Here is a 17,829-nt window from a genome sequence, read left to right as displayed (position 1 = left end):
CCGGGTTTCAGGCGGCTCTGAGGCTGTGAGGCGCCGAGGCCTCGCAGCAGCGCCGGCCCCTCCATGATGAAGGGCCGCCTAAGTTGGAGCTGTCATGATAAAAGGGAGGGAAGGAGCACAAGAGCAGGAGAAAACGCCCGGGAAGGACGGAGCCTTTCAGGGGGCGGGGCCTGTACGAGGGAGTGCCGGGGTCTCTGGGTAGGGGCGGGGCAAAGGGGGGGGCCTATGCCCGTGGGACCTTGCAGGGCTGAGGCGGAGCCTGCTCGGGGCAAAGGACGCGGCCTACCAGACCCCAGAAAGGGGAGCGGGGCCTTGCAGGGCAGGGGCGGGGTCTAGGGGCGGGGCCTGCGCAGAGGCCGGGGCTTCTATCTCGGCTCCACGCTTTTCTGCAGGGGGGAGGGGGGCTGGTGAAGGGAGGTGGGCGTGCCGGCTCTCCCGGAAGTGGCGCTAGACTGTGGTGGTTGATGGCGGTTGCGATGGCGGCGGTGGCGGGCGGCGCGGCAGCCGGGGCGGCGCGTTCCCTATCGCGGTTTCGGGGCTGCCTGGCCGGGGCGCTCCTCGGGGACTGTTTGGGGGCAATCTACGAGGCGTACGAGAACGTTACCATAGCGTCACTGCTGAGTCACGTGGGCAGCCTGGAGCCCGAGCCAGGCGCGAAGGGAAGCGCGCGCACAGGTGGGAAGAGCGCGCGCGCAGGTGGGGGAGGGACAAGGCGGGGGGCGTTCTCCAGGGGGGCGGGGCCTAGCCAGGTAGAAGGAGGACTGGCTTTTAGGGTCAGTCTAGGAACACGTGGACCGGACCTGGCCGGGCCGTGCCGAAAGTTCCCCACCTTCAGTTCCCCTGGAGCTGCGACCCCCTCCCTCCCCCCACCGGGAATCAGAAAGCCTAGGTTTTGTTGGAAGCTGGAAAGGCACTTAAGAGACCATGGAGACCCTCCTCCCAGGAGTCAGGCCTCAACTAGCCTCAAAGATCTTGGATGCAGTGGAGCCCACTCTGCCCCAAGGCAGCCCACTGCCCCTTTGGCATCCTCTCGTCCTAAATCTGCCTGTTTGTAACCTTCCACCACTACTCACAGCCCTCTTATCAGGGACCAGACAGAAGGAGCCCAGACCTTCTCCCTGTGGCAGCCTTTCCTGTGCTTGGAGAGAGTTACCATGCATTCTAAAAATTACCATTTCCTTCATCTGCTTCTCCTGTGCTTGAACTCATCGAGGTTGCTCTTCTCTAGACCCATCTAGACCCAGATGACTGACTGGTCATCTAACACTATTATCCAAAACCAAGCCCAGCAATCCAGGTGGACCAGATGACCTCCAAGGCTCCTACTAACTCTGAAATTATCATCCTGTGCCTGTCACCTACTTATTCCTGGAAACTATGACTCTCTTAATAGAGCTTAGGATGGCTTTAGCTTTCTTGATTGCCATGTCACACTGTTGCGCCACACTGAAATTAGAATCCCATGATACCCCCGGAAGGAGAACCTGAGACCTCAAGGCCACATGTGGCCCTCTAGATCCTCAAGTGCAGCCTTTTGACTGAATCTAAACTTCACAGAACAAATCCCCTTCATAAAAGGATTTGTTTTGTAAAATTTGGACTCAATCAGAAGGCTGAACCTAAGGACCTAGAAAGCTACCTGTGACCTCGAGGCCCACAGAGCCCCCACCCCTGCCCTTGATCTTTCCTAGATAAGTTGTCTATCTAGCCTTGCCTCTCCTGTCTTAAAATTGACAGGTTGATTTTCTGAGCCCACCAGTATATTTAATTTCATTTGATTCTGCCCATTCAGGGTGTAGCCTGTCAAAATCTTTTTGGATACTGACTTTATCATACAACGTGTTAGCGCTCTCTCTCCTTTCTTTGTATCATGTGAAGATTTAATAAGTATGTCTTCTATGCCTTTAACCATGTCATTAATGAAAATGTTGACTTGTCAAACAGACTGAAGGGTCAAGGCCAGGAAGTCCTGTGGAAACCTCCTTGATCTTCTCTTTTCTGTTTCTCAGTTTCTCCTATTGTAAAAATGAGAGGATTACCCTAGGTTATTTTTAAAGTTCCTTCTAGATCTGACTTTTTGTAATCTACATCATAAGCAGCCCCTGTCTCTCTTTCCTGCTTTTTACCTGTTCCCTCTTCATCTATATCATCAGGCACTGGAAATGCAAGATGCTGTAAGAAGGTCCCTCACAAGACACACAGGGCAAGGTGATAACAATGCCAGGACATGCGCTCTGTCGCATAATGAGGGGTAAAGGCAGTTACGACGGCTGGGGTTCAGAGGAAGGCCATCACTGGTGTCAGAGAATGTCTTATGGAGGATTTAGGATCTGATTGGATCTAAAGGAATGACCAGAAATTAGAGGGGAAAAGGTGCAAGTAAAATCAAGGAGGGAAAAGCCCATCTATTTTGGTAAAGTCAGATCCCATTGACCTGAGTGAATGGGCTCATGCTAGAAGGTCGAAAGAGAAGGTTGGAGAGATAGGTATGGGGTAGATTGTAGAGGGCCTTCAAAACCACGATAAATTACATCCTGTAGGCACTGGAGAGTCATGGAAAATTTGGAGGCCAGGGGCTGATATGTGCAGAGAAGTGTTTTAGTAAGGTAATTTTGGAGAGACAATGTAGGTTGGCATAGAGAAACGAGCCTAAAGGAAAAAAGGTGAAGTGGTTCAAATTTCAGGTGAATTCCTCAGCCAGAGCGTTGTCAGGATCCATGGAAAGTTGAGGGGAGTTTGAAGTCAAGATTCACCAAGAGTTGGTGAGTGCCTAGATGTGGAGGGCTGAGGAGAGAAAAGAATCAAAAAGGACTCTCAGGTTCCAAACTGGGGAGAATGACAGAACTACCGAATTATTTGGGGAAAAGGGGGATCTCCCATTTAGCCCTGTTCAGTTGGAGAGGGATGAGCCTGCCCCTTGACTGCAAGCCTCAGCCTCCCCCCAACTCCACCCGACCTCGGCCCTCTCCCTGCAGAGGTCCTGTACTACACAGATGACACTGCTATGACCAGAGCCCTGGTGCAGTCCCTGCTGGCCAAGGAGGCCTTCGATGAGGTGGACATGGCCAAGAGGTGAGGGGCAGTGGGCGGAACAAGGCAATTCCCTGATGTGGTTAATGGTTGTCTAAGGTTTCTGAGCCTCCTGCCCAGAAAGACTAAGACAATGACCCCTGCTGCTTATCCTTAGCTTCTTCTGCTCGTCCCCCTTCCCTCTCTGCAATCTGTTTCCTTTTCTTGGCTTTGGGATCTTTCGAGGCCTAGCCAGGGTCCTTGCCATTTCCTCTCCAGGTTCGCTCAGGAGTACAAGAAAGATCCTGATCGAGGCTATGGTGCCGCAGTGATTACTGTGTTCAAAAAGCTGCTGAACCCCAAATGCATAGACGTCTTTGAGCCAGCTCGCGCTCAGTTCAATGGCAAGGGTTCCTATGGCAATGGGGGTGCCATGAGGGTGGCTGGCATCTCCTTGGCCTACAGTCACGCCCAAGATGTTCAGAAGGTGTGTGTGCGAAGCTAACCACTGGGGTGGTTCTTTCTTCTCTTCCCTCTTCTCCCTGGCATGGCTCTGATAACAGCATTCCATTCTGCCTCTATCCTATTCCCTGGCACAGCTCTGATGGCAATAGTTCTCTCTCCATCCTTTCCCACCTCCCTTTCTGCAGTTTGCCCGGCTCTCAGCCCAGCTGACCCACGCCTCCTCGCTGGGCTTCAATGGTGCCATCCTGCAGGCTTTGGCCGTGCACCTGGCCCTCCAAGGGGAATCGTCTCGGGAGCAGTTTCTCCAGCAGCTCTTGGACCACATGGAAGAGGTGGAGAGTGATGACCGGTCTGTGTTGGAAGCAAGGGAGTAAGTAGGGATGGGTGCTTGAATGCTGTTTGCTGAGTGTGGGCTGAGCCACAAAGGTCTGGGCACGATTTAGGCCAGTGCCATCAATGGACTGGGATCTCATTCTTTTCTGTTTACCTTTTTTCATGGAAAGCACTGAATAAAAGGTGAAAGAAATCCCTCCTGTTTCTGAGGAAGAGGTGCCCTGTTGAGTTAGGGATCCCTGGATCTCAGGGAACAGATTTATACCAGATTTTATACTGTCTGCACATGTGCGCATGTGTGCGCACACACATGACCCCTCCCCCCCTCCAGTCTCCCCAGGCTGCATGTTTTCTTTATTGAAAGGGTCTGTTTTTCTACTATCTACCTCACTATCCCCCTCCCCTGTATGCTCCTCAGCATTCCAAGACCTAAGATCTACTCCATTCTTCCAATCTGGCCTCTGTGCCCATTAGCTGTGACCTCCCTGGCCTCTCTTTGATTCCCAGGCTGGGCATGGAGGAGCGTCCATACTCGAACAAGCTGAAGAAGATCGCGGAGTTCTTGGAGCAGGGCTTAATGGCGAAGGAGGAAGTCTTGTCTGAGCTTGGTGGGTTGGCTCAAGGTTCTACTTTCCTCCCCTCCCATGCTCACCCCCACTCCACCCCCAGATGGATAGGCCTACCTCCATCCTTCAGGGGCCAGAAAGGAGAACAAGCTCGAATTCCCTACCCTGCCTTGTCCTTGCCATCCCTGAGGCTGGGGCAGGGAAGAGGACATGCATCTCTGCCACTGAGTCCTTCTCCTGGGGGAGAAACTTGGCTCTTGCAGAGGTTGAAGTGGAGAAGCTGGGGTGGGGGTCCAAAAATGGTGCACCAGTTTAACTTCCCTATTGTAAAACACAAGAATACTTTAACCAAATTGAACATCTTGACTACTTGGTTGGGCTCATCTCTTTTTCTCCCTTGGGCCAACTTACTGGGCTTATGAACCTTCCCAATCATTTGGCCCAGTCCTGCCCCTGAATGAGAGAAATCTCTGTCCTGGGGTGGTCTCAGACTGCCAACATCTTGTGTCTTCCCCAGGGAACGGCATCGCAGCTTTCGAGTCAGTCCCTACTGCCATCTACTGCTTCCTGCGCTGCATGGCTCCTGACCCTGCAATCCCAGCCACCTTCAACAGCCTGCAGCGGACGCTCATCTACTCCATCTCCCTGGGGGGGGACACTGACACCATTGCTACCATGGCTGGGGCCATTGCTGGGGCCTACTATGGGATGGAGCAGGTTCCAGAGAGCTGGCAGCAGAGCTGTGAGGGTTATGAAGAGACTGACGTGCTGGCCCGCAGCCTGCATCAGCTCTTCAGCAAGGAGCTGTGAGTGTGTTGCCAGCGTACGTTCAAGCAGCAGCCCCTCACCGAACGGCAGACCTCAGGGCCCCCTCACTTTACTGCCCTGCCACTACTGCAGCATGGGGCCATGTGTGGTGATTGGGAACTGGGGCATGGGGAGAGGGGTCCTCTGTTTCAGTGGTGGTGAGTGAATGGTGTAGGTGTGGCCCTCTGCTGGCTGGGCCCATTGTATGAGCACATCTGTGACCCCACCCCCACCCCAAATACCCAGAGCTTGATTCTGGGGCCCGAGTTAGGAGACCTACGTGACTAAAGCAGGAATAGGTTTGAACTGAAGGGAGACATTCCTCTTGGCAGGAATGAAAGATAATTGAAACCATGGGTCTGGGGAGGTAGATGTGGTCTCCAGAGTCTCACTCCTTTTAGGCTTAGTCTCAGAAAATTTGCTTTCCTGGACTTATTGGCCTAGGGACCTTGAGAGTCTTGAAGCTGTTAGTTTGGGTAACTCGTGGGGCCCAGAGTGGACCTCTTGGTTGAGGTCCCACTGGGTATCAGCTCTTTTGGGGTGGACGCCTACTACAGCTTCTGCTGGAAATCATGCAGCCTCCCAATAAAGTTACTGGCAGACCCTGCCGGCCTCTTCCAAGCTCCTTGGTCTTTGGCTCTGGATACTTTGTCTCTTCTGCCTGTGGGACTTCTTTGTTCCATCCTGGTAGTGTGTGCCAACAGGAATGGGGTTGGGAAGGCAACACTCCTCAGAGTTGGGAACCTAAGGAGACCGGGAGGCAGGTTCCTCTGAAAGAACCTGAGAGCCCCTGTGATCTGTGGGGCAGGTCAGAGTGGTGGCCATTCTGTGAGCTTTCCTTGTAGAGTGTCACACAGCGGGGCTCAGATGATTGGGCCAAGTCTTTACCACAAGAATGTTTTCCCCAAGGATATGAAGGCTACTTAGCCTTGGATGTCAAGAAGGGTGAGGGAGCAGGGAGTGAGTATGAGTCCAAAAAGTTTCTTCTGCCCAGCAGGAGCCAGACCCAGCCTCACAGGCTCACCAGATCAAGGACAGAAGCCTGCTTTTGGGCAGCTGCATTTGAAAGGGAAATAGCACCTGATGAGAGTCAGGGTCGGACAAGATCATTATCTGTGTGACCCATGGCCGCAGGATTGCTCCATGTGGAACAGCAAGAACCCTGTTACATCTGCTTTGTCAAAAGCTCTGTTCTACAGTCTATCTCATGGAATGTTTCGCCTTGCAAGGGTTCTGTTTACTTGCCCTAGCTGGGTTCCAAAAGGAAGTAGTTGGTTTGCCCCAGAGCAGGGATGGATGCACTTGGAAGTTTACACAAAGAATCTCATTCCTGGATAGGGAAGAGTGCATCAGGCAGCCTCTCTGGGATGCTGCTGCCTTGCTGGAATCTCTCCTGCCCCCTCAGAGCTGTGGGAATGTGAGTCCTGAGCCCCCTGCCTACAGTGGGAAGGTCTAGCCTGGGGAACAATTTGTCCCTCACTGAGAGCAAAATGTGGAGGGGAAATTGGCAATGACAGCTGTTTCTAGGCTCAATTGGGCCTTTTTTGAAAAATGGTTTTCCAAAGGGTCAAAGGGCAGGCAAAAAAGAACGTCCCAACTTGGCTGTCCCCAAATCCTCCTGGCCCAAAGAATAGAGAACTCTCCTTGAGGAAGTCAGTACCCCTGGTTGCCCCAGGCCAAGGCTGTCAAACACATGCTTTCATAGGGAATCTCTGAAGGCATTTGGTCCAAACCCTTGCCTGAAGACCAAATCCTCTCACACGAGTGGTCCCTAGGGCTCAGTTTAAAAAACTTCCAATAGTGGGGAAGTCACTATGTCCTTATCATGAGGGAGGTCAGTCCCAGACAGCTGGCTCACCATGAGCCCCATCCTCCACACTTGAGAACCCAAGCCTGGCTACAGCTCTGCCTTCCCTTGGGAATGAGGATTAGTGATTTCATTCATAATTTGCATCAGATGTTGAAATAACTTGTGTTAGGGACACTGAGCCAGCTGTCACGCTCCACTGCTAGAGAGCTCTGTGGAATGCTCTGGAGAGGTTTGGTGTCTGCCCCAGATTAGCCATCGGCCCGCCAGCAGCTGCCTTTCTGGGCTTGCCCAGAATTGCCCTAAGAATAGATTTTGAGTGTGTGTGTGTGTGTGTATGTGTGTGTGTGTGTGTGCGCGCGCGCGCGCGCGCACGCGCTCGAGTGCATGCCCCTACCACTGTGGAACCATCCTGAGTGTAGCTAATGACAGTCCTTGAGCCTAGACTGGAGGCTGTGCACCCACATGTGCTGCAAACAACTCTGCTTAGAGTTTCAGGGGGACAAGAAAAGGCAAGAGGCAAGGGAAGAACTCGGCTGAAACCCTGAGCCTAGCCAGTGCCTTCATGAATTTGTGTTTAGTACAAGAGGACAGCTCAACGCTGTGTTTTAATAGATTTTATTGATGTGTCAATACAGTCAAGTACTGTAGTTTTAGCTCCAAAGAGAAACCCATTTGTTTATCCCAAGTGCATTGTTTTTTTAAATCGAATTTGTTCTGACACAGTGCATGGAGTACGTATGTACAAAACTACAACCCTCTATATATCAGGTTAGAAAGGATACTAGAGGCAAGTGTTTTAAACATTTTTTAAAAAAAAAACCAGTAAGAATTAGAATATACAAATGCATATGGGGTAATGCAGTTTTCATAGTTTAAAAATCGACAGACTTGATCAGAGTCAGCCCTTAAGGAGGCACCTAAAAGTGACCAATCCAAGGTCTTGCTGGCTGGGAGTCCTCGCTGAGTGGCCAGGAGCATGTGGTGGGGGACAGTCCTGGTTGAGTGGCTTCCTTCTGCCCCTGACTCCACATTTGGGGCAGATCAGTGCCTGCCTGGCCATTTCAGCCCAAGGAAGTGGTGGCTTTGGCACAGGAAAAGAAAGGGACACACAGGAAATGGGCTTGGGTGCTTCCTGCAGATAGATGAGCCCAAGAAGGGTGAGAACTCCTTCAAGGCCCCCAGATCTTCCTTTTTCCAAGCTTCTGCATGCAGCTTCTTCCCCAACCCTCGTACCAGAGAGTGAATTGCATTTCCTTTTGTTTGTCCCTGCCACCAGGAGATGGGGATTCAGATGGCCTAGATTGTGGGGGAGGGATGTCAGGATGCACAAAGGTTAGCAAAGGCCCCAAGTGAGCCAAAGCCTGGAGAACAAGCAGGAGTGGCAGTAGTTTTGTTACAACAGACGCTGTGTTCTGGAGCGGCTAGCACCAGCAGTTTTAGAGACGATTCCAAGGCTCACACGTAGTCTAAATAAAGTGGTTGGGTTGGTCAGGCATGGGATGCTCGGTTTTAGGGGCCAACCCTAGCTTATGGGGATACTGGGCATTTAGTTGTTCATTTGAAGGGAAACCCCTTTTCTCTTCACAGGTGGGGTGGAGTGGCCACTGGCCTTGTCTGTCCCCCATCGTGTTCCCTTCCCTTCCCCACCCCCAAAGCTAAGACTAGAACTGGTGATGAGAGAATATGCTGCAGCTATCATCCAGGAGGGAACCCTCTGGCAGGGAGAACCAGCCAAAGCTCCTCTCCTGCCCCTTTTGTGAACATTCACTTGAAATTATAAGTGGGGAAGAAAACAACCTGACTGCCCTTTGTCCTCTTTCCAGATGTGGCTGCGAAGACTAACATCTGTAACCATCTAGTCTTTCTGCTCTTTATTTTTCTAGACCCTAAGAACATAGGACATAAAAATGAAATGGGGGAGGGCCCTGACCCCTTGCTTCATGGCTCTTGTTCAGGAAAGTGAGGTGGGAATGAAGAATCCAATAAATACCTAGACTCCATCAGTCTACCACAGACCGGTAGCTCCCCCTGTCCTGGCCTGAGGCCTGTGGGAGCAGGGGCTACAGTGCCTTAGCCTTACACATAAGCCCTCTTCATTTGGGCCTGGTGGAGGCAGGTGGACTGCAGGATCCCCATACTGAACACATTACGCCCCATCCACCCAGTGACTTTGGAGGTGCCTTTCTCACCCTCCCCCCATCTGGGTGCCTTGTCTTCCCGTCCCTTTAAGAGCTCCTTTGGGAGAGGATTTTTCTTGATGCTGTCTCCACATTGCCCCTCCCCTTCCTCCAGTAGGAGCTTGAGCTATGGGAGATCAGAGAAGGCAAGGACAAGTGTAGTATTAGCCCCATGGAAGACGGCCAGAACCAACCTCAAGCTTCATCCCTGTTCACCCATCTGGTTGGACTACTTAAGGGGAACAAGGGCAATAGGCCTATTGCACTTTGTCCTAAGGGGACGCTACACAGGCCATCAGAGCAACTTTGACAAAAGATTGACTAGGGGCTTGTCTTCCTCTCTCTCCCAAAATAAAACTTGTCTTGGAGCCAGAAACCCCAGACATTGGAGCTGGGGGCAGTTGGGATGCTTCTTTGTATCCTCAGTGCAGTCTGAGTGTGAGAGGCCCCCGATTTTTCACCCAGAAGAGAAGCCCAGGGATAGAGAGAGGCAGATTTCCAAGGATGGTCAGTGAGTCTCTGCCCCAAGACATGTGCATAGAAGGCCCATGAGTCCCCTAGTCCTTGGGATAGGAACGGAGCAATTCCAGTTAAGACCTGGAAGCTAGGAGCCACATACCCTGAGTGTGAGTTAATACTCATCTTCTCTGAGGTTGGTCAGTGGTCATCTCCTTCAATTCAGCACCATCTTCAGCCCCAGTCCCAGGAGGAATGGGGGGGGGAGGGGAGGCTGTCCCACCTTTGCAAAGTCTCCTTGGGGATCAGTCTCTTTCATAAGCAATCGGAAAAAGAAAGCAGACCTCCTCTAGCCACTGCCGTCTCCCAGTGTCTTCTCTCTAACCATCAGGTCCTTTGCTTTTAATTAAAAAATAACACTAGTACTAAAGAAGGGTGTGGGAGGGGTAGCTGGTGGCCCTGGGTCCCTGGCCTGTTATGTGGGGCAGAGCAGGAAGCCGGAGAAGGACGAGTGGATGTACTCGGTAGAGTAGAGGCCGTTGGCTTGGTCTGAGGGCATCTGCACCCAGACCTGGTCATTGGTGCGAAGCTCAAGCACAGCTCCACCTGATGCCTGGTCCAGATAGCCTTTCTTGTACTCATCGTAAGTGTAGGTGGCAGGGACATTGTTCTTATAGAGAGCTACCCACACACTGGTGCCCTTGACATGCACATGGTAAGCAAAGTAATAGACACCACCAATGGGGCAGGTGAAGATGCCTGTGGCAGGGTTGTAACCGCTGTGGCCGTTGTACAGCGTCCGGTCAAACTTGACTGGCATCCCCGAAGCCGGGAAGGGTGAGGTGAGCACAGCAGTGAAAGCTGGGGCAACTCCGACTGAGAGTTCCCCAAGACCAGACTGGGGTTTGGCCCCTCTGCCATTACCTAGCACTGCCCCCTCAACCCCACCATTGGGCAAATGTAGACCTGCAATGCCCATCTCATCTAACCCCCCTGGGGGCCCAGGCGGACCAGGGGGTCCTGGAGGCCCTGGGGGGCCATTAAGTCCTGGGTTGCCAGGGATGCCAGGGGGGCCTGTAGGTCCAGCTAATCCTGGCTCACCCACCCTTCCTTCCCCTGGGGGACCTTGGAGGCCTGGCTCTCCTTTTAGGCCTGGAAGACCCTGAGGCCCTATGGGACCTGATGGGCCCTGAAGCCCAGGAATCCCTGAGGGTCCCCTCAGGCCAGGCTGGCCTGGAAGGCCTACCTCTCCTTTCTGTCCTAGCCCTCCTGCTGCACCTGGTCCCCCAGGAAGCCCAATGATACCTGGTTCTCCCTTGGGCCCACTTGGCCCTGGTGGTCCCTGTGCCCCAGGTAATCCCCTCTCTCCAACAATCCCGGGCTTTCCCACAATACCACTTGGCCCCTGGTCTCCTCGGATCCCAGGCACCCCTGGAGGCCCACTTGGCCCTGCCTCCCCCTTGGCCCCAGGTAGCCCATGCCTCCCTGGTAGTCCCATGGACCCAGGCAGGCCAGGAGGGCCCATAAGACCTTGAGGTCCTGGTTCACCTGGCTCACCATCCTCTCCTGGCTCACCTGTATCACCCAGCCCTCCTGGGATGCCTGCTGGGCCCCTTTCCCCTTTGAGGCCTGGGATCCCTGGCTTCCCATAGCCTGTAGGGCCTGGCAGGCCAGGAAGGCCCCTGATCCCAGGTTCTCCTTTTGCACCTACAGGCCCCTGGGGCCCAGGCACACCTATTGCCCCAGGTACCCCAATGCCATCTAGTCCTGGGGGACCCCTTGGGCCCAGTGCCCCTGGTTCCCCAGTTTGTCCAGGTCCCCCAGGGGCCCCAGTGGCTCCCTTGTCTCCTGGGGCACCTGGAAGCCCATCCAGGCCAGGTTTGCCCAAGCCCATGGGACCTGGAGGTCCTGGAGGGCCAGGGGGACCTCCATTGCCTGGGACACCTGGCTGGCCTGGTGTGCCCACCCCATTATCACCCTTGAGGCCTCTTTCCCCTCGAGGTCCTGGCTCTCCTCTGGGGCCTGGTTCTCCCCTAAAGCCTTGTGGACCCAGAGCACCCTGTGGACCTGGTTTGCCAGTGACAGCAATGCCTGATGGGCCTGGAAGTCCAGGGGGCCCTGGCAGTCCTCGAAGGCCCTGGTCTCCCCGAAGACCTGGCTCACCCTTGGGACCTGGTTCACCCTTGCTGCCCACTTTGCCTGGGACACCTGGGACACCTGGCTTACCCATCCTAGAGAAGCCTGGGGGGCCAGCGGGGCCTGGCTGACCATGCAGACCTGGCTTGCCTGTACCTGGCTTTCCCGGGTAACCAGGAGGTCCTGGAGGGCCCCGGGGGCCGGGCTTTCCAGGTGGTCCAGGTTCCCCTTTCAGGTCCATTGGCAGCATTGGTGGTGGCAATTCTGAGGAAAGAAATAGACAGGCAGGGTGTCCATGGTCAAAGGCCTTGGGAATGAGCTCACCCCCAGCACTTCTCCCCTTCCTACCCAGCCTAAGATAAAGAACCTCCAGGTTTTGAGGGCAGAAGTTGGGGAGATAAAAGACTCAACAAGCAGTGAGAGAAACCTCAGGAAGCTATCATGTGTGTGGAGAGGGCACATTTCCCTGTGGGAGACTCGTCCAATGGGACCGCTGAAGAGGCAATAGGATGTACTCATGTTCTGTAGTTCCCCCCAGTTAGAGATTGTGGCGGGAGGGGAACAGCTGTACACCTATAACTTGAGACAGTCTCTTTATTGACTTTCTCCCTCAGACCCCTAGCTGGGGCCCTCTGACTAAAGCAGACATTCCTGGGAGCTGGAGCTCCTTCAGTGGGAGGGAACTGATCCAGTATCTCATAGCTGCCCACTCAGAGCCCAACCCCCAGCCTTGCCCAGTCACCCAGAGGAGTGAAGCCCAAGGGCTGCAGGTGTATAGGGGGAGGGGTGTGCCCAAATTATAGAAAATCTTCTCCCCTGGGCATCTGAAAGAGGGAAAGGGATAAGATGACAAAGCCCCCAGATGACAGTCAGAATCTCCTCCCCCTTTGCCACTAGTATAAAGCTGTCACCGCTAGGCAGGATGGAAACCCAGAAAGGCAGACAAAGCATTTCACAGACACAATGGAGGTACTGACAGAGGCCAAGAGAACTAAGGAACAGGAGGAGCCATCCATCTCCTTTGACTGGCTCGGGACACAAGGTTAAGCTGAAGTCCCCACAACCCTTGAATGTGCTCCTTAGTCCAATGAGAGCAGTCCTAAGTAGGGACAGGGCAAAGAATGAAGAGGAAGGAGAACAGACTGAGAAGAGAAGCAGGAGTGGGAGAAGTGGCAGTGGCAGAAGGGGGAGTGGCAGGATATTTGCAGATGGAGATGTTGGGTGATTGTTGTTTGTCCTTACTTCAGATAGGACCATGACATTAGGGAGATGATGCCATGACATGCAAGTGAATTGGACTTAAGTGAGGGAGGGCTGAGCAAAGTTGCCAGCCTCACTTTCTCCTGGGGAGCCATCTGGGTCTAGTGGCCAGATATAGATCAGGAGAACTGGAGATGGCTCTGGATGCAGTGGGAGACCTTGTTCTTTTTAAGCTAAGGTCTTTAACAGGTCTCAGTTGACTGAGGCAACACTTCCTTCAGTGATTAAGGCTCGGTAAGAAATAAGGCAGAAAATGGCCTCTTTTACCTAGTCCAAAAAAAATCAGTCTGGGAGGGGAAGACTCTCAGGGTTTAGGCGAAGAAGCATAGGCAGAGGAGGAGGGAAAAGAGGAGGGAAAGGAGGGGTGGAGGAGAGAGGAGGGGCGGAGAGAAGAAGGAGGGGAGGGGCTGAAGGAGGGATGGGGCGAGGGGAAGGACAGGGAGAGGAGGGGCGAGGCCCAGGGAGGGGCGGGCCAGGAGACAGGGCGAGGCTGGGCAGAGGTGGTGCTTACCCAGATATTGGCCCTTGCCCTCCCGGAAGGGGGGCCCGGCTGGTCCTTTGACCATGGGCTGCACGTACTTCACTTGCGCGTAGCCTCCCCCACCAGCCCCTCCTCCAGCTGCCGCCCACAGCCCGGTCACCAGCAGCAACAGCAGCAGCAGCAGAGAAGGGGGCGAGGGCCCCGGAGGCATGGCGGCTCCCGCTCCTTTTGGGCTCCGGCTCCGGCTCAAGCTCTGGTTCTAAAGGCGATTCGCTCTGCTGGGAGGAACAGCAGAAGCTCAGTATGGTCACGGGCGCCGGGGCTTTCCAGGGAGATGAGGCTCTAGGGGTTCACTATGGGAAGGGGGCGAGGTGTCAGCAGGGTCACTACTGGGAGATGAGCAGGGCCACTGTTCGGAGAATATCAGGGTTACTACTGGAAGTTGATAAATCACTATTGGAAGGAAGTCAGCGTGATCACTATACAGCTAGTGGGGGTGATGAGGCTCTAAGCAAGACCTTAAGGAAAGGGAGCGTAGCAGCAGGAGGAGAGAAAGGCAAATGTTTCAGTTTTCCAACAAGAGAGAAGGCATATTCTGCAAACTATAGATCAGCGAGCTTGGCTTTGCTTCCTGGCAAAATGAAAAGGGGGAATCATAAAAGCTTTTTTAAAAAGGAGAACCAGAAAAGCTTTCATGACAGGTAGAATTTCTAGAGCGCCTTAAGGATTGCAAAGCATTTAATTTATCATCTCTTTTGAGCCTCACAACAATCCTAGGAGGTAGGGGTTATTATTAGACCCGTTTTACAGATAAGGAAACTGATCCTGAAAGAGGTTAAGTTATTCACCCAGGGGTATACAACTAGTAATAATAATACTATTAACTTGCAGTTATATGACACTGCTTTACAAATAGTATTTTATTTTATACTCACAATAACCCTGCGAGGTAGGTACTCATAATCTTCATTTTATAGATAAGGAAACTGAAGCAGACAGAGGTTAAGTGACTAGCCCAAGGTCACACAGCTAATAAGAATCTGAAACTGGATTTGATGTCCAGCCTTCTTGAGTTCATGTCCAATTCTCAGTCTACTTTGCCACAGGGGTATAAGACCCTATCAGGGAAATTCTGACTGCAGCTTTTTGCCAAGCTTTCGGCGAAGCATGTGACAAAGCTTCCCCTGTTTGTAAGATAGAGAACTGGGCTAGATGACAGTACAGTTAGGTGAACTGGCAATAAGTCAATGTCATCTTGAAGGGAAGTCTAACAGAGTGCTTCCAGGGGTCTGTTCTGGTCCACATGCAGTTCAATGTTTTTATAAATGATTTGAATGAAAGTAGAGGTGGCATGCTTATCAAAGTAGCAAGATGACAAGAAACTTGGAGGGGTAATTGACACATTAGATGATGGGAGTCTGGAGTCCCTCAAAAATCTCAGGCTAGAAAAATGTTTTAAATTTAAAAAAAAATATGAGATTTGGTAGGGATAATTGTGAAGTCCTATCCTCAATTTCCAAAAATTAACTCCACAAAAATAGGATGGGGGATATTAAACAACAATTTATGGGAAAAGCTGGGGGTTTTGTGTATTATAAGCACAATGTGAGTCAACAGTGTGACAAGGGAATTAAAAAATCAATTGGTCCCCTGGCTAGATTGTAGTTAGAGAGGGTCACTAATAGAGTTAGTACCCTCCCACTGAGGGAGATCTAGCCCCCAGGAATATCTGCTTCAGTCAAGAGGTCCCCAGCATTGGGAGTGGGGGTCTGAGGGAGAAGGTTGAGGGTAATGGAGGTGATGATCTTACTGTACTTTACCCTGGTCAACCATATCTGGGGCATTTCATTTACTTCTGGGCATCATATTTTGGAAAAATATTGAAAACCTGGAGCATGTCCAAAGATAGTAACCAGAAAGCTAAGACTGGAGTATATGCTTAATGAAGATTGATAAAAGGAACTGGGCTAAGGTCATTCACCTCACACACAGAAAACTGGTAAAGATGGCAGAGTCAGGCTGGAGAGGTGATGGTAAGATGGATACACTAATGCAGTGGTTATCAAATTTTTTAGTCTTAGGACTCCTTAACACTCAAAAATTGCTGAGGACCCCAAAGAGCTTTTGTTTATTTGGTTATAGCTATCAACATTTACTGTATTTGAAATTAAAACAAATTTTAAAGTATTAATTCAATTTAAAATAACAGTAATAAACCCACTAATATGAGCCTGAATCTCATTTTTAATGAAAATAATTTTATTTTCTAAGCCAAAAACTTTAATGAGAAGAGTGGTATTGTTTTACATATTTTTGCAAATCTCTTTAATGTCTGGCTTAACAGAAGACAGCTGGATTCTCCTATCTGCTTCTACATTCAATCTGTTATGATATATTGTTTTGGTTGAAGTATATGAAAAACATTCAGCCTCACACAGATATGTAGCTGGCAAAGGAAGGAAATATTTTAATATGCAAATAACATCTTAGTATTATGACAAAAATAGTTTTGACTTCATGGACCACCTGAAAGAGGCTCAGGAATCCCAGTGTGTCAAAGGACCATGTTTTGAGAACTGATTCACTAATGCATTGTTGGTGGAGCTGTAAATTAGTCCAGTCATTTTGAAAAGCAATTTGGAATTAGGCTAAGAAAGTATTTAAAATGCCCATACTCTTTGGCCTAGAGATCTCACTGCTAGGAACATACCGTAAAGTAATAACTGACAAAAAGAAAGGCTTCAAATACACTAACATATTTATAGCAGTACTTCTTACAAGAAGTAACCCTGATTATTGTCTATGAATATAATTCAGTATTAACCAGGTTGTAAGAAATGACTATGATGAATCACAGAGAAGCAGAAGATCTACAAGAACTGATGCAGAGTGAAGTAAACAGAACTAGGGAAACCACATACACAATTATTTATAAGAATGTAAACTGGATGAACAACCACAACAAAATCATTGAAAAAAACGCTGTTGAATTATAAAAACTAAGCCTGTCCCCAAAGAAGGGAAATAAGAGGCCACCTTCTCCTACTTCTTTGCAAAGGCAGAAGACTGGCTGTGGAACAGTATGTAGGTCAGATTTTTTTTTTTAATATGTTGCTTAGTTTTGCTGAACTGTTTTTTCTTTTCCTTTCCTTCTGCCTTCTAGAAGCCAGGAAGACGAGAGTTCAAGCCCTGCCTCTGACACATGCTGGCTGTCTGATGCAGAGCAAGCCTCCCAATGCTCCAGGCAATTCTCCAACCCTGGATGTAGTAGAAATGGTGTCAGCCTCCTTTGGCAAAAGGAGTTTCCTCACCTGAGTGCTCACCAAGAAAAAGTCCACTCCCTATCCCTGGGGGAGGACCAATACAAACAAAAGCTATCAACAATTTTTTTTTAAAGAAATGGTGGGGGAGGGGCAGCTAGGTGACTTTTTTTTAAGGAAATGGGGGGCCAGCTAGGTGGTGAAGTGAATAGAGCACCAGCCCTGGAGTCAGGAGGACATGAGTTCAAATGTGACCTCAGACACTTGACACTTACTAGCTGTGTGACCTTGGGCAAGTCACTTAACCCCAATTATCCTGCCTTTCCCCCTCCAAAAAAAAAAAAGAAAATGGGGATGTTTAGTCTGGAAAATAAAAATAGAAGGCAGAGGCAACTTCATAGTTGCTATTAAGAATCTGAAGAATTATCATGTGAAATTTGTTCTCCTTGGTGCCAGGGGACAGCAATGGTCAGGGCAGATTTAGGCTTTCCTAAGGCAAAGCTTCTTCATCATTGGAGCTCTCCCCAAGACTCAAAGGTGTCTTCAAGACAGAAGGAGTATGATCCTCCCTTCTGGAAAATCTTCCTGTGGAGGCTGGATCACCACATGTTCAGCATTCTTGTAGAACTATATAGGAGCCAGTTTCCAGCTCAGAGAGTCAGTGAATCTATTTGGGTCCACTAGAGAAGGGGGCAGTACTATTACTCTTATGGCACAGTCAGCAGTCACCGGAGATCAGCATGGTCTCTCTTAAAGGGGAGTACAAAGACCTGGGTTCAAATCCTGGCCCTGACATTAGGTGTGTGATTATAGTCCAGTCAGCCTCTATTTCCTCTTCTGTAAAGTGGAGACAATATTGGTACTTGGCACATAGGAGGTGCATTTGTGAATGATGATGGTGATGACTATGTAGTAATACTTGCTGTATTACATGTAATATATGTTGTTTTGAGGCTCAGATGAGATAAAATGCGTGAAGTGCTTTGCAAATATTAGAGGGCTCTAGTAATGTCAGCTGATGTTATTATAGAGAGAGGACCTAGAGTCAGGAAGATCTTGGTTCAAGTCT

At 50.8% G+C, this 17,829-nt stretch overlaps 2 protein-coding genes across 2 annotated transcripts; one reads left to right on the top strand and one right to left on the bottom strand.

Moving 5' to 3' along the window:
• Nucleotides 1-207: 207 nt before the first annotated feature.
• ADPRS (ADP-ribosylserine hydrolase) lies at nt 208-5,805 on the top strand. Its single transcript, XM_036747891.1, has 6 exons — nt 208-675; nt 2,976-3,072; nt 3,289-3,496; nt 3,660-3,844; nt 4,315-4,415; nt 4,891-5,805. Exons 1-6 carry the CDS (start codon nt 465-467, stop codon nt 5,181-5,183), a joined length of 1,095 nt encoding a protein of 364 aa, XP_036603786.1. The 5' UTR covers nt 208-464; the 3' UTR covers nt 5,184-5,805.
• A 4,267-nt stretch (nt 5,806-10,072) lies between these two features.
• COL8A2 (collagen type VIII alpha 2 chain) lies at nt 10,073-13,711 on the bottom strand. The gene is made up of 2 exons (XM_036747045.1): nt 13,531-13,711; nt 10,073-12,023 (listed from the first exon to the last, which is right to left on the bottom strand). Exons 1-2 carry the CDS (start codon nt 13,709-13,711, stop codon nt 10,099-10,101), a joined length of 2,106 nt encoding a protein of 701 aa, XP_036602940.1. The 3' UTR covers nt 10,073-10,098.
• Between the last annotated feature and the right edge of the window lie 4,118 nt (nt 13,712-17,829).

Source organism: Trichosurus vulpecula, chromosome 2 (assembly GCF_011100635.1).
Source record: "Trichosurus vulpecula isolate mTriVul1 chromosome 2, mTriVul1.pri, whole genome shotgun sequence".
Taxonomy (NCBI): Eukaryota; Metazoa; Chordata; class Mammalia; order Diprotodontia; family Phalangeridae; genus Trichosurus; species Trichosurus vulpecula.
This window is presented reverse-complemented; position numbering and strand designations above follow the sequence as displayed.